General features: G+C 39.1%; 1 protein-coding gene across 1 annotated transcript in view; it reads right to left on the bottom strand.

Moving 5' to 3' along the window:
- Nucleotides 1–1,632: 1,632 nt before the first annotated feature.
- The window catches only part of RAB12 (RAB12, member RAS oncogene family), a 33,635-nt gene continuing 18,685 nt past the window's right edge, over nt 1,633–16,582 (bottom strand). Inside the window, exons 3-6 of the mRNA XM_073331575.1 lie at nt 8,794–8,932; nt 8,154–8,243; nt 5,268–5,372; nt 1,633–3,783 (exon numbers count right to left, since the gene is read on the bottom strand). Coding sequence (XP_073187676.1) covers nt 3,670–3,783; nt 5,268–5,372; nt 8,154–8,243; nt 8,794–8,932 — 448 coding nt within the window. The 3' untranslated portion in view covers nt 1,633–3,669. The remainder of the gene's footprint in view (nt 3,784–5,267; nt 5,373–8,153; nt 8,244–8,793; nt 8,933–16,582) is intronic.

Here is a 16,582-nt window from a genome sequence, read left to right as displayed (position 1 = left end):
GTTGGGCAAAATCCTAGCTCCACTGAAGTTGATAGCAAAAGCCCCATTTATTTCAATTGGCCCAAGATTTAACCCATTATTACAAAGAGGTCAAGGGGCCATAATTATTTTGGGGCAGATTCTCTGCCCTCTTTTGTGGCCCTCATGGGTGGGTTTCTGCTGCCTTTGTACTAGTTGATTCCTCCAGCATGGACGAATCCCCAGTGGCCAAAAGACCTAGCATAACTGGCTCCCTTGCCCCCCTCCCTGCAGCACCTGGTGCAGAGAATATACTGGGGTGGAGAGGTGTCTGAGGGGAGCAGAAATGGCAACATGTGCCTTGACCCCAATTAGTCAAGGCTGGTGCATGGTTCCTTGAGAAATGAATCAGCTGATGCAAATTAAAGCTGCTCTAACCAGCAAGGGGTCTGAAGGAGAGAATCAGGGACATGTAGCTGGTTCCCAGCTTCTCTTCCCCCTCCTCCATTCAGGATACCCAGGTAGTTGTGTAGCGGAAAAAAGGACTTGCTCCTTTAGGTGCTCAGCTAGGCTTACGCAGAACCAGTTAAGTTCCCATCAATTCTGTTCTCCCTCCTGTCCAGTGCGACAGCCAGCCAGCAGAGGATCTACTAAGAAGCTAGAGCAGGGAAGGGACAGCAGCTGCTTAGAGTAGTGGTTTTCAAACTTTTTTTCTGGGGACCCAGTTGAAGAAAATTGTTGATTCCTGCGACCCAACAGAGCTGCAGATGAGGGGTTTTGGCTGCAGGGGTGGGGCTGGGAATGATGATTTCAGGGTGTGGGAGCGGGTTCTGGGCTGGGGTAGGGGGTTAGGGTGCAGGAGGGGGTCAGGGCTCTGGGTGCAGGCTCTGGGGTTGGGGCCGAGGATGAGGGATTTGGGGTGAAGGAAGGGATTCCAGGTTTGGGGGGGGGTTCAGGGCTGGGGCAGGGGATTGGGGCACAGACTTACCTCCGGTGGCTCCTGGTCAGCGGCACAGCTGGGGTGCAGCGGTAGGCTTCCTGCCTGTCTTGGCACCGCGTACAGCACTGTGCCCTGGAAGCAGCCAGTGGCAGGTCCGGCTCCTAGGCGGAGGCATGCAAGCGGCTTCATGCGACTCTCGCCCATAAGCATTGCACCCCCCCTCCCCCAGTGCAGAGCTGGTGCTCGGAGCAGGGGCAGCACATGGAGCCCGATGGCCCCGCACCTAGAAGCCAGACCCACTGCTGGCTGCTTCCAGGGTGCAGTGTGGTGTCGAAACAGGTAGGCACTAGCCTACCTTAGCTGGGCAGCACTGCGAACGGGACTTTTAACGTCCCAGTCAGCGGTGCTGACCAGAGCGACCCAGTACTGGGTCACAATCCGAACTTTGAAAAATGCTGGCTTAGAGGGCTCCTGACTCACAGAAGTGTTCCTAAAGCTACAGAGGAAGCGGTAGGAGGCAGTGTCCTTTCTGTCCTCCCTGTAACAATCAGGTTAACGCAGACAGTTTAAAATCAGAGTCAAATGCTCAGGAAACATTTTCAATTAATAAATAAAAGTTCTTATTACAGTTACCCCTCAAAGGTCACAACTGGGACAGTCCTGTATTCAAATGCCTCCATTACATAAAGAAACAATAGCACATAATTACAAGATTAAAAAAAAGTTTATCTAAGTCAGTTTTCTTAATTTTTATTAAATTCAAAAATTGCAGAAAAATTCACAACAAATTTCTAAATACACGTAAAAACAAGTCAGCTGAAATAATTGTCAGGTTAAAACTTATTTTTCCATAACTTTCCCTTCCTTGCTATTGCCCACAGTACCATCAGAAATCCTACAAATGCTATAGAAAATGGTGGATTTCATCTGTTAGTATTCGAGTAAACCACAAGTTCACTATGTAAAAACAGCTAACCATTTAGGCACAAGGTGGCAGAAGACATAAGTACAATTTTCAACCAGGCTTCCTTAGTTTGTTAGTTGAAACTGTATGTGCCAAAGATGTGTTCCCTGCACAGTATTGTGTGCAGAATATAATAACTTATTCAGCAGCCCAACACCTCTAATATCTATTGGGCAAAGTATAAATTACCACGAATTATTCTGAATGCTTTGTTCCTTCCAGAAAACTCATGACAAACTGGAGAAGTCCGTGGTATACATTATGATATCTGTGTAAATGTTCAGGGTGGAACAATGGCAAAACTGGTAAGATATTTCCGACACCAGAGAATAAAAACATAGTGATAAGCTATATTTTGCAGAAGACTTGTTTACATTTGTGTCCCCATGGGTCACAAATAGTTTTGCTACTGCCTGCCAAGTTGTCACGAAAAGCAGTCACATGCCATCACAGGATGCCAATTTGACTAGATCATCCCAATAGCGCAGTATTCAAGGCAAGCTATTTATGCACCTTGTTTTTCCTATCTTGAAAAATAAATGTCAAGACTGAGAATCAGATCTTTATAAAGATTTTTTTTTTTTAAATTGTTCAATATCACTGATTTTACCTTTTATCCACCATCAGGTATATTTGCCATTCTAATAACAGGTGCAGCTCCACTGTCATTCATAAATACAAAATTTTATTTGCATTTCATTAGTTTAGAAAGACCACAATGCTTTTCAATACCACAACATTCAGGACACACCAAGTTATTCGAATATGTAACTACTGATTTACCACGACTAAACTAAACAGTGCATTGTAATAAAAGATATACCAAAGATATAGTTCACAAAGTCATTATCAGACAAAAACCTAGCACAGTATATGCTTGATGGGAATAATTTCCACCATTAGGGAAAAAAATGGTTTTCCATAAACCCCTCCCACCCACCCAGATGTTCAGACAAATACACATATATATTCCCTCAACACAAGAAAAAGTATTAAATTCCTTTTTAAAAGAATTTGTCTAGGACAGCAGCATTGCTTTTCATACCATCTTTTAGAATTCAATACACATCTCCACTTTTTACTCAATCTTAATGATTCTTGCAACCTACCTTATGTTTAAGCAGAAAATTAACTATGTGAGTTGACACTGCACCCTTAGAATTGCACCAAATGTGATGTCTTAATACACAAAGTAATGGTCTACTATTAAACATAATAAATAATAAGACAGATTGCTGGAAATTACACGTAGATCTACTACACGTAGTAGAAATTTGCTGTAGATCTAGTCAGCTAAAGATGCTACAGCTCCACCCCCTCCCTAAAAAAAAATCTTCTGTATATATTAAAAGAAACAATGAAGGTTATGGAAGCTTTGTACATAAAGTTTTCAGTTTTAAAAAAATTCCTCTTTAAAATAGTTAGCAAAGCACCATATACTTATCTTCATACAAGAAGAGCTTCTGCTTGCCTGTTTATAATAACAAGGACTATTACAATATTTATGTCAAGAATAAGTATAGATTTAATTTCTCCTCCTCCTAGACTAGGAGTGTGGCAGTTCCCCATATACTGTACAATATTTATAGCACTACAGTGATGAATGAAATATACTATTTTGGGGAAGAGGGGTAATATTTAACTGTTGTAACTGAATCTTACACAGGATTGCATATTTGCATATTTACAAATTAGTGTGTAGCTCTGACTTAAAAACAAAGTGCAACATGAAACTGCCAAATGATTGTAGTGCAGACACCTTCTTCTCTCCCCCACTCATCTTTTCCACTCTGTATGAAGCAACAAGTCAACAGCAACGGACATGTGGTCTTGGCGGAGGCAGTTCAGGTGGGATTTCTGGCTCTGGTTGCAGGGACAATATACTGTTGGACAACTCATTCCTCATAATATCCAGAGGCATCTTAAAAAAAAAATAAAGTCTATAAATGATTACCTGCACTGAACTCTCTAGTTTATTTTAATTGAAAAGAAATGCTGCAGAACTGATGCTCAGCTAAAATAGTAAGGACCCCAACATCAAAGTATTTCGAGAACCACTTTCAAAGAGAAAGAAAAAGTTACAAATCAGTGTTAAAAAAAAACAGTATTGCTCTGTTGACAAATAGAAGCATGGAACAATTCATATGTTATGAAGGAAATATACTTAATTTGGGGAGAAGTTTCCATATAGCCAGTTTGTCAATAATAGAGAATGTATTTAAAAGTTTTTAATATTCCAGATGCTTTATCTATGTGAAGCATGTACAATTTATTGAATTAAACATAATGCTGGGAGATCAAATTAAATATGCAGAATTCCTAACTTTTCCTCAAATTTAAGTGGCCTTGGACAAATCATTCAGTTTTCCCTGTGTCCCAGTTTCCATATCTATAAAATGGGGATAATACTACTTGCCTACCTCTTGGGGTATGGATTAATTTTTCTATAGCTCTTTTAGAAGTGCTAGGTAGTATTGTAGACCACCTATAAGGAAGTGTGTATGACAGATTGTATAGATAAGATTCAAGATCACAAATAATCTTGTAGTTTAAAGAGGTACACTAATAAGTAATATACATAAAATGAAGTTGTTGCCTTCTAATGTTAATGAAGTGGTTCAGACTTTAAGAATAGTTTAATACAAATGAGGCTATCTCCCATAGAGAAAGACTAAACACTTGCATAGTTTGACAGCATCTGATTTCTACCAAGGTGACCATAATTTTCTGAAATACAGCTCACCATGATTTACACGGATACTAATACTCACTTACATAACACTGCTCAGCCAGGACCGCACAGCCCTTTCTGAAGGTGGATAACTGTTATAGCCATTGTATAGATAGGGAACCAAAGGCAAAAAGAGGTTAAAAGACTCTCCTATATTGAAGCCAGCAGTGAACAGAAGACGGGGTCTCTATTCTCTGCTCTAGCCTCTGGACTATGCTGAAGACAGAAGCTTTGGTCTGCAAACATACCAGGGCTGCTTCTCTCTCGTTAGTTGACATGTAAGTTGCCAACTACTTGTTTTCCCAGCTCTTTGTAGTTCTTATCTCTCATTTCAATTTAAGGATGAACATTTATTTCTGCTTTGTCCTAAGCCAATTCCCCAATTCAGTCTCAATTAATGTATGGCAACAAATGGAAGCAGGCAAATGCACAGTCAGCTACTGAACTTTAGTCTAAAATGAAGTTACCGTGCAGAGAAGCACACACAAAAATCTCAACCGCAGTGCGGTTTTCAGCAGCTACTGAAGAGCTGAAGGATAGCAGCTGGTCCTCAAGCAGCATGCTGGCCCCTCCAAACTAAATCAAAATTTTACTTGCCATTATGTGCTCTGAACAAATACTGGTACCAGCAGTAGTTAAATATAGTCCCCATCTCCACAGTACATACATATTACCTTTTTCAGGATGTCATCTACAAGTTTCAGAAATATTTCATCCACATTAAAATTATCCTTGGCACTTGCTTCACAGAACCGCATCCCAGTTATTTGCTGTGCAAACTGATGGAAAAAAATAAAGTAACTACATGAAGCTGGATGTTTTTAAGAGATTAAAAGGAAAACTGTACTTGACAAAATAGGAGCAAAACTGAATCTAGTGTCACATTAGATCCATTTGAGTCAACTTCAGTTCTGCAAGATAATTTTTCTCTTCCCATTCTGTTTTGAAGAGTGTAATCAGTGTGTAAAAATTTAAGTTGTCTTTAATACATTCCATTAGTTTACCATGTCAAGACGAAATCAAGAAATAACTGAAAACCAAATGAAATGTCATTAATGAAAAGAAATGTTGCTCAACCATGAAACCAGACATACAAAAATGTGACACTCAGAGTGCTAAATACACAACTCATACAGAGAACATTTCAGTTCATATATTTATGTTTGTTTTGTTTTATTTCTTTTCATTTGCTTTTAGATGAAGTTGATGCTCTTGAAAATGAGTAAATAGCAGCACTAGAAAATGCCAGGATTAATGCAAGCATATATATTCCATGGCTTTGGAACAGCTTGCCAGGCAGAATTCCCCAGGGCTATGGTTCCATCTCATTCCATGGAGGATTTCAAAATTGTGGGAATTTGTTCTGAATTGGAATGAAATCAGATTTTGAAATAGCAAAATACTCTGTGAAGTGGAATACCTCCACTCAGCTCTACGTAATTCAAAAGGAAAAATGCAAAGCTCTCAGGGACTCCATGCACTGGAACTTTCATATCATCTCACCTTAACACCATGCCTACCAATTCTTATTCTATAACACATCCATGTAGAAAAAACACACACAGAGGTTCAAACACATGAGAAAAAGCATTTTCAAAATTAGAATAAATTAGATTCTAATCAATTAGAAGATGCTCAGTTAAGAATACCCCTTTAACTTTGTTTTTATATAAGTTGGTAATGAAATATAAAGAGGTTTTCAATCTTAGTGCCTTGAGCTAAGCAGCGCTCATGGTCTGCTGCATTAATACACCAATTTTTCAGACAATATTTGGGTACATATTTAACTCGTGCCAAAGGACAGATTGTTCATATGTCCCTTTATGCCTTCACATCATGCACTTACATACTTAGCCCCTAAACAATTTCATAATATCAGAAGAGGAGTTTTTCAAGTAAAAACACAAGCCGAAATTTTTTTTTCTTTTTTTAAATCGAATAGCTATCAGCTAGTATTTATCTGGATTTTCCCTAAGGTTACTGCAGTCTGTTTTAGAAATGTCTCTCCCCCTCCAGTGCTCTGTCCACAGTATCCTCCAGAAGTCATGCCATGACAATACTTTACATATTATAACAAGAACTCTTTTTCCCCCCAATTAACAAATATGGAGAACCAATGTCAATAGTGCATTAGCTTTCAGCAGCACTATTGTGCTTATTTCCAACACATGGATAGCATGACAGGTTACATAATCTTTATTTTGTGCATTGTCAAAGCCTTGCTTTTGAAAAGCAGTCTTTACATTCCTAAAATCTTCCCAGGTTGGTCTGATGTCTCCAGAATTTCAGGAGACATGCAAATGATTCTCTTCCACAGAAAACAAATCTTACAGACCCTGAGCATTGTGGGTACATATGGTTAGTCTCCTGGATAGTAACCTACTGGAAGAGATGCCAAGGGTTGATTTCATGGTCTGGTTTTCTCACAGCTTGAAGTGATCAGGAGCAATTTGGAAGAGGATGAAATAGCAGATTGAACCTAAGCAGAAGTCCAGCAATGGATAAGTCCCCCTCAGAAAATTATTACAGTGAAAATTAGATTACTTCACCTATACTTGTTCTTACAGAAGAAAATGCTCTTCCTTTTTGGAGTTTAAGATTCCTGGAGAAGTCATGCCAGCGAGGAAGAAATGGATCACGATTACTTTGACTTAATAATAGGTATATAATGATCCAGACAAGGAGCCAGTTCTCGAGTCTAGCCAAGTTGTGCTCAGTACAGAAGTTGCTTAAAGCCAATTTTGTGCTTCACTAATCTCGGGACAGTCAGGAGCTACTTTGGTCCCTCATATAAGTTAAAGCAGTTTAATAGATGCTTTAACCTACACCTGCTATAACAGCACCCAGAGGTCATTTGCTGGCCCAGAGCACAAGGTGCCGCAGCCTCCCTCCCTCCTTCCCCACCCTTCTGCAAGGGAATGGAAAGGGCAGTCTATAGTCAGTTCTACACCAGCTGAGGATGTGAGGGGAATCTTCAGCTGATTTCTCAGAGAAGCTTTCCAACACTTTATGCTACTTTGGGGGTCTGAGGATCAAGTTAGTAACTTCTAATTTCCTCTGTTTCTTTAGGGCAAGATGATATTCCTTACATTAAAGAAATATACCCGGGCATGTTCTGTAATACATAGTATAAGCTTAAAACAGATTTTGGTAGAATAATGTATGCTTAAACACTGTATATCTTCTATAACTAAGGGTATGACAGAGAGTAGTATCATACATGCAACATCAAAGCTGTAGGTATTTGTTTATAGCAAAGGCAGTACAACTGTTATTTTTAATCAAATACTAGGCTAGAAAAAAAAGTTTCTCCTTTTTTACCTAATTAACTTCGCCCTCTCCCCTCAAATAGTCACGTATCTTTCAAGGGGCAATGTGCTTCCACTCAGTGCTTGCCTGGCTTAGAATTTCAGCCATCATTAGATTTATTTCAAACTTGCAAGAGTCAGCACAGCCCAAACCTACAGCTGTACATTCTTCACAATTCCAATATAAGCCCACAACCACCTTCTTTCACCATCACTAAAGGATGTTAATGATTTGATTCCACCTGCTCTTACCTTTTCTCCCTGCTGTCGAGTAATCTCTCTGTCAGCTTCACAGTCCAACTTATTTCCAACCAGTAGAAGCTCTGCATCTTCTGAGGCATACTGAATACAGAATAATATGGTATTTCTAGTTAACTACATCCACAAACGTAAGATTTTTACACTGTTGGTAAAATCAGTTGTGTCACTAATACTTATGTACCTGCATGAGTTCTGTATCATCAAAGCTCTATACAACCAGAAATAAGGATATATATCCTTGAGATAATATCTGCTTCTAAACACATTCCATAATACTGCATGAGAAATATACCTATGTTTCCCATAGGAGGACTATTGTAGCCTTAATGCAAAGAAGGTAAATGGAACGCATGGTTTTCCAGTGCACAGCTGGGTGCCCAAATCTTAGCATATTTCTGACAACACTGATGACAGCAAGTTTAGTTCACAGAAGTCAGCAGAATAAGAATAAGCACACAAATTAAATGCTTGTTAAAAGAATGAAGTGGAACTCTATAGCAAAAGAATTTAAGTCTTTAGTCTTCTAAGGGTTTATTACAAAACCACACTGTAAAAATGTAATTTAATAGTGTCCCTTTCATAAAGCATTACATATATTGTATTTTCTATTTTCAGAGAAGTTGGAGCCTACCTTATCAATCATTTTCATCCATTTTGGTAAATCCTCAAACGTCTCCTTCTTGGTGATATCATACACCAATATGATTCCCTTGGCACTTCTGTAATAAGCTGAGGTAATGCTGTTGAATCTCTCCTGGCCTGCTGTGTCCCTAAGGAGTAGCAGCAAACATTGGTGGAAGTATTTTACCAGATCACAAAGCATAGACTAGGCTAACCTGCAGTTTAATAAAAAAAACCACATCATGCATTCTACAGCCATAGTCCATATTTTTCATTTCCGTCTATAAATACAAATTTCAGACATCACCAGGTAAGCTGGGTTAACAACTGGATCAGAAGAAGTAAGCAATTCTGTATCAAACCTATTTGTCCCACACTAACTTCACTGAGAAAGGCAAGGCCACCAATCAGTTTTACATGTCCTTGATAATGGAACTGTCCAATGAAAACAGATCAACAGATGGAAAAAAAAATTACACACAATATTTCCTGGAAGAGTGAAAAAAGAAAAGGATGCATGCTCATCAAGCTAACACTGTTGGACTTTGTACTATAAAAGCAGCAATTCACAGATTAACAAGATTTAAGAGCTTTTGTATCAACCAAAAAAATTAAGCCATGTTTTTAACACCAATGCAGAAAATAACTGCAGAAATTATTGATCAAAGTAAGCCAATAACATGAAGATGTATGGTAGTATTTTCTGAGGCACACATATGGCTGAGTACAGTGTGAGCCTGAAGACCAAGTTCTAAATTTGAAGTGTCCACTTATTTTGAGTGAGGAGATGGTGCCCATCCACCGACAGCGATGCCTAGTGGCCAGGACTAAGTTGGCAAGTTGTCTCTCCATTGAAACACAGTCATGTCCTTCAGTGCTTCCACCCCAAGGATTTCCAGACCTCCCCTTTAGAATGGGGATCTTGGGGACTGGGCTCTTGAACAGTCAACGTCTTTTCCAGATGGCCTCTCACTGTACATGAAGGCTCTTGTTGTAATGTCCTCTTGGGCCCACCCTTTTCACTAGGCTCCAGTCCAGGGCCCAATGATAGGCAGCTCCACTCAGCACCTTGGGGTACTATGCAGCCCTCCTCCTCCTCTCTCCCCCCCCACTTCCGGACCACTTCCTACCCCAGTCATCTTTAGCTTCACAGAATAAATCACTTCAATCTAGTCTCTGACCTGCACACTCAGTCATCTGACTCTTCTTTGTAGATTTGCACAGGTCTGTGTTGTCAGGTCTGGGCAATGAGTTCCTGAGTACTACTTTCCCTTCAGAGCAGCTGCCTGCTCCCTTCCACCCTGTCTCTGAGCTGCTCCACTCCTCTTTTTAAAGCCCTGCCTCCAGCTTGTGCAGGCGAGTCTGGGTGGGACCAAAGCTGGTCCTTAATCCCCTGCTCTCCAGTGTGGTGTTTAAATACCCCACCACAGGATGCCCAACTGGACAGACCCATGGCCTGGCTATCAAAAGTGATGGGGGCTTCAATTAGGGTTCACTTACTAGCAGCTGTCCTTCTTCTAGCAAGTTTATGTGCTTGTGTAGTCAAGACTCGGGGTGTTTTCACTGTATCATGAAAACCTGCTCTGAGCCATTTTCAACCGTATCACCAAAAAGCCTGCTTCGAGCAGATTTTTCATGACAAGTTGATAAAAATGCCTGAAGCTTGTCTACCCCAGAACTTTCATTGTTAGTGCTGTTACTGGAAAGTAGGTTACAAAATGCTCTAATGGATTCAAGGTTTAGGGGTTTCAACAGGGGTCTCCAAAATTAGTGGACATTTTTTAAGGTTTAGTATGACAGCTGGTCAAAACTAGAAACTCTTTTTGTGAGAAGTTTCTTAATTAAAAACATTTATTTGAATTATTTTGTAGAAATATTTTAGTTTTCCCATGAAAAGTTTCTAACCAATTAGAAATATAAAAATAAATTTTAATGAACTTGTATTTTCCAAGGAGGGAGAGGGCGACTTCCAGCATGAAAACCTTTGACCAACTCTATTTAGTACTCAAGTATTGTATGACTTCATTATGAGACGCCTTAGAGAGCAAAACATTTTTAATAACATGGATGGATCTTTTTTTGGAGTATTTCAAAAAGTTTCAGGTTCACATGATCAAATTGACTGTCTTGGAGAAAGTAATTTTTATTTATCCACAGCATATTCCTTGGACATACATTTGTAGAGAAAACTGCCTCTCCCCTGCCCAGTCTCAAACAAAACCTCCATGGATCACACCTATGGCTGACAGGTAATTCAGCATTAATGCTCAGTCAAGACAATCCTTGGCCTTTCTTCTGTAACTGCCACGATACCAGTTAGCATCAACTCTGTACAGATAGTTTCATGATGCAGACGATCCTTCACTGAAGCCTCAGCTTCAGACAGGCTACACCAAGAATTGTGAAAAAATAAAACTGCTAGATTATCATGACCAGTATTTCGTAGCTGGAGGATGGCACAATCATACAATGGTGAGGGGGGAAAAAATCAGTTCTGTCTTCTACTATTTCTATCTCCTGATTATATATATAAAAAAAAATCCACAGTTAAATTTACCCACACTAAACTTTGATACCTCGCAAGAAGCAAAAACATATTACCTGTTTGGTTCCAATGATACATGAGACTACCTCTCTATGTTTAATTGGTTGCTTTCTTTTCACTAATGACACATTTTAATTAAAGCAATGTAAGTGCTCTATATTCTACAGCTGAAATTACATACAGCTATTATTCACCATTACAACAGTTTATTTTCTCCTATTCTAAGTTCACCTATCTTTATACCAGGGTCAAATTTATTTTTCGCAAAGCCCCTGTGACATTTCAATATGGGAAACACTTTAAAATGCCCGTCAAGATTGTTGAATTTCCACATATGGAAAACATCATCTCAAAGCTTATGAAGAGACTTCTCCAAATGTCTCTCTTGTAGAATTGCATCTCTCATCTGATGTCAATAAACAAGCTTACAGATTAAGTTTATTGTACATGGGAATCCCTTTTAGTTCCATCACATTGAATGCCAGACAGGATAGAGCTGGGAGGGCAGGAATGCTGTAGAGAAATATTATTGTTACTATATGGTTAGAGCTGGCAGCTGATAGTAACTGGCAAAAGATAAGATTTTCTGATCAGTTAAGATATGGTATTTGTGGCAGAACACTGTCCTGCTAGACTTGAGTGGTTTTAAAAATACACATTCTGGGTTTCTTTAAATCATAGCCTGTAGAACTACTACACTGAATCACTTAACCCAAGTATCAGAGTAGCAGCCGTGTTAGTCTGTATTCGCAAAAAGAAAAGGAGTACTTGTGGCACCTTAGAGACTAACAAATTTGTTAGCCACAAGTACTCCTTTTCTTTTAACCCAAGTAGTTGCATGTTCTCTTCTAGCTATCTCAAAAGGCATTTGTTCACTTAATTGAACACGGAGTTCCTGCTCTATCAATCCTTCAATTCTATAAATTCAAGCGTTAGATAGGTGGTGATCCAGGACAACCATATAAATATAAGCCCCCTCCTCCCCAAAAAAAACAAGCTCCGAAGAGCTAAAACGATGGGAAGAGGAAGGAAAGAGGTTATATAGTGTGGAAATATTAAAACCCTGAGAAACAGTTATTCTAATAATTAGCACTCTGATGGAACACAAATACAATTCCGTACCAAGGCCCAGAATCAACAAGGTATTTACATACATCTAACTTTAAGCACATAAATGGTTCCATATGTTTAAAGTTAGGCATGTAAGTAAGTCCCTTGCTGAATCAGGCTTAAAAAAAATAAAACTCAAAAACTGTGGCATTTAATTATTCTTTGAATTTTGGTCCTATTTTCAGTAACTATACCATGAATTAGCAAGAATGCAAGTGCCAAAATTTGATGCCAATATTAAAATATCAACAAAGGAGAATGAAACTAATGATGTCCACTTCTATTAATTTTGCAGGGAATTATACTTGAAACTAGCATTATACCTCTGTATAGCAAAACTATGTCTAAGCTGAATGTTCATTTGTAACATCCATAGCTACTGTCTCTAAAGCATGCTGCAAACGAATTCTTTCCTCCTTTTCCTTTAGTGTCCCTCATCCCTGCACAGAAAGAAGTGAATTAATGTACTCACTTGACTGTCTAATAATGTACAGTACTAGAGAGGTTTAATAATTTGAGAACAAAGAAAGGGAAGTTTCACCAAATCATTAAGTCAGTGGTACTTCGGAAGTATTGGTGAGAACCCATTCTCAAGTAGGAAAAACGTGTACAGTGGAAGAGAAACACTGTTACACAATTATTCTGTAATAGCACTTTGAATAAGTTCATGCAAATGATGGAACTATCTAAGTGATATTCAGATTTCAAAGGTGTGCTGGATTTCTGCAGTTCCCTTAATGAAAAAAATCTACTAAGTTTTCTATTAACAGGGTTCTCCCCTTACTACAAGTGAGAGTGTATAAAAATAGAATTAATGTAACCTCAAGAAGCAGTAAGTTTAGAATATTGTCTTTTGCCTCTTGAGTTCGGAAGAACTTATTTCAAAATGCTGAGGGATCCCAAATGCCAGGTGGGGAGATTATTTTCCGTATGTTGTAATGTTCTATCAGTAGGGCCCTACCAAATTCAGGGCCATGAAAAACACGTCATGGACTGTGAAATCTGGTCTTTTCTGTGCTTTTACCCTATACTGTACAAACTTCACAAAGGAGACCAGCATCTCTCAAGTTAGGGGTCCTGACCCAAAAAGGAGCTGAAGGAGGGTCGTAAGGTTATTTTAGGGGGGTTGCAGTACTGCCACCCTTACATTTGCACTGCCTTCAAGTTGGAGAGTGGCAGCTGTTGGCCAGGCGTCCAGCTCTGAAGGCAGCACCCTGATAGCAGCAGTGCAGAAGTAAGGGTGGTAATACCATACCATGCCACCCTTACTTCTGTGCTGCTGCTGCTCTGCCTCCAGAGATGGGCTCCCGCCCAGCAGCCCCCACTCTCCAGCTGCCCAGCTCTGAAGGTAGTGCCACCACCAGTAGCAGCACAGAAGTAAGGCTAGCTGTGCTGCAACCCCCCCGCACAACTCCTTTTTGGGTCAGGACCCCCAGAATTACAACACCATGAAATTTCAGATTCAAATAGCAGAAATAATGAAATTTACTATTTTAAAAATCCTATGACCGTGAAATTGACCAAAATTTACTGTGAATTTGGTAGGGCCTTCTCTCTCAGGGATATGCTATATTCCCAAAAGTTCAGGGTGTACAAATTCCGCGAGCATGATAAAACACCCACAGTGCTTGCTTTATAATGAATAGTGTCTCTGCCATCGAGATACCTTTTATGATGAGTCAGTTATGATGTGTTAGAGCAATTCAGTTTTGTTTTGCTGTTCTCATCCATTTTATACTCCAATCATAAGAAGTATTAACACATGGTATAATTAATAAGGTATTTATTATTTTAGTCTGAAGACTTAGCAAACCATCCATGGGCAGTGGCAATAAAGCATTAGCATGATCAATCCCCAATTCATGAGATTACTGATCTATTAATATTATGCAATGTAATAAACAATAAGAACACGAATTGCTAGTTCTCAATTACAGTATCATCTTAAAATTCCAAATAGAGTAAGTCTAGGGTTCAGGAATTAAACAAAAGTCCAAATAGCCACATATGTATAGTCTAATGTAATAAGTTTGAGTGTTGGTGGCAGGATTCAAAGGCTTTCACACTACAAAGAATTTAGTCTTGAATTAAGTCTAATTTGTTGAACATGCTGAGACATTCTGGATTTCAAATATTGCTTTTACATCTATGTACTTTTATACCTCGCATGTATTGCTATTGCAGCTAGCTAAGTAAAATTTTTGGTGTCCCTATTTTTTTTTAAAGGAATTCACTTATTATACTTTAAAATGTTGTGCTTTGTGTATATAATGCTATTTCTCCACCTCCAGCTCCTCATCCCAAAGTAAAAAAGTTGTGAGAATGGGAAAAATGTATTTCTTTTCCAACATGCAGCCACAAATATGTATTGTAAAATTATTCCTTAACTATTTATGATTTTGCAAATAATGAATCCACCTGTCATTGTCTTTCTGCTTAATGACATAAAAATGAGGGACATCCTGCAAATGAGATGTCATACAAGGGAAAATTTAAAACATAAAAGCAATGTCCAAATGCTGTTAAGATTCTTACTTCTTTCCCTTCTATATTCATTAATGTAACATACACAGTGATTTAGAAGTGTAAATCAGATATTGTTAGAAAACCCCTGAAAGTCTTAATTTGGATTTAATGGCTTAGATCATACAACTATTTTGGTTTTAATACAAATGCACTCCATGTGTACGTACACACACACACGTACACACACACCCCAACTACATTTTTTTGAGGGTGGCACCGAATGGCAGTGGAAGAAGGAAGTAATTTTAACCAAAGTAAAAATGGGCTTCATCGTGCTCTTTTGGTAATGAAAAATAAAAATCTTTAGCTAGAGAAGATTTTTGAAGTGGTGTATTTATTGGGTTCATATGAAAACAAAAAACTTTTTTCCCCCCAATGACCATCTCCTCCCCTCCAAAACCCAGAACAGGCTGATAAGCTTTACTTATGTTACACCATAGCTTGTTTATTTTCATACCTACCTAACTATGAGCATTTTGAAGTATTTTCAGCACATGGTTTCTCTTTAGGGCTGGCCATAAGTTTTCTGATGGAACAGTTTTCTAATCAAAAAAGGCTGACTCAACAGAAGCAACACTGACCATGTCAATTCAATCAAAAACTTATGGAATTTGACCTGTTCAAAAACTGCTTGGTTTCCTACCAGCTTGCTTGCCCACCTACCTGGCTTGCCAGCTGCCTAAATACCCTGCTCCACCCCGGCCAGCTCTCAGGCTTTCCTGCTTCTTGGGCTGCTTGGCAACCCACTTGGCTAGTTCCCAGACAGCCCACAACTCACCCTCCGTGTGGGCAGCCAGAAAGCTGAAACATTAGATTTCAGTTCTCCTGAAAGGAGTTTTTCTGAAAATCGCACCCCCCCAAAAGAAAACAAAAACAAAAAACAACCCAACACATTTGAGGTTTTTGTCCTGATTTGGAATGGAAAAAAAAATTCATGGGAAGGAATTTCTAATTTTCATCTTCCAGCCAGCTCTACCTCTCTTACTGTCTATTACACACATTCACTTGCTAAAGCCAACACTTGCGGACAGGATAAGGAATATGAAATGGCTAGTTACGAAGTCTGTAATAATGATCATTTTCACTAATTACATATAGTGTGGGCTGTGTGAAAAGACAGGGTAATTATTTAAATTTACACCTAGGATGAAAAGGAACTGTACAGTGTAGCACATGTGGATGTACAGATAGGTGTAATGGATGAAACTGCAAATAAAAATTTAGACTACGTATCAAGAAAAGTTTCTTAACAGCAATTTAGATTGTGAGCTCTTCAAGGTGGGGAACTTGTGTTTGTACATGGGACCCTGATTCTGAAGGTTTCATGACTACCATAATCCCCTCCAATCCCCAACATTTTAGCCCCTGAATTTACCTGCCAAGGGAAGTGAAGAAAGCCCTACTGATCTAGTCATTGTAGGTGGAGCTGGTAGCCTGATCCTTCCCATAAGACCACCCCATTTTCAGTTGCTTATAATTTTGCCAAAGCAACCATCCAGGCTAACGTTTTCCATGTTGGGTGTCTGCCCAGGCTGAACTTTTTGGGGGGACATTTCAGCTAATATGGTTCACCCATTTAGAAGAAAAGTTTAGGGGAAAATGTTTGCCCATGTTTAAA

Source organism: Lepidochelys kempii, chromosome 2, assembly GCF_965140265.1.
Source record: "Lepidochelys kempii isolate rLepKem1 chromosome 2, rLepKem1.hap2, whole genome shotgun sequence".
NCBI classification, from domain to species: domain Eukaryota; kingdom Metazoa; phylum Chordata; order Testudines; family Cheloniidae; genus Lepidochelys; species Lepidochelys kempii.
The sequence above is the reverse complement of the archived record's forward strand: the minus strand, read 5'-3'. Positions and strand labels throughout refer to the sequence as shown.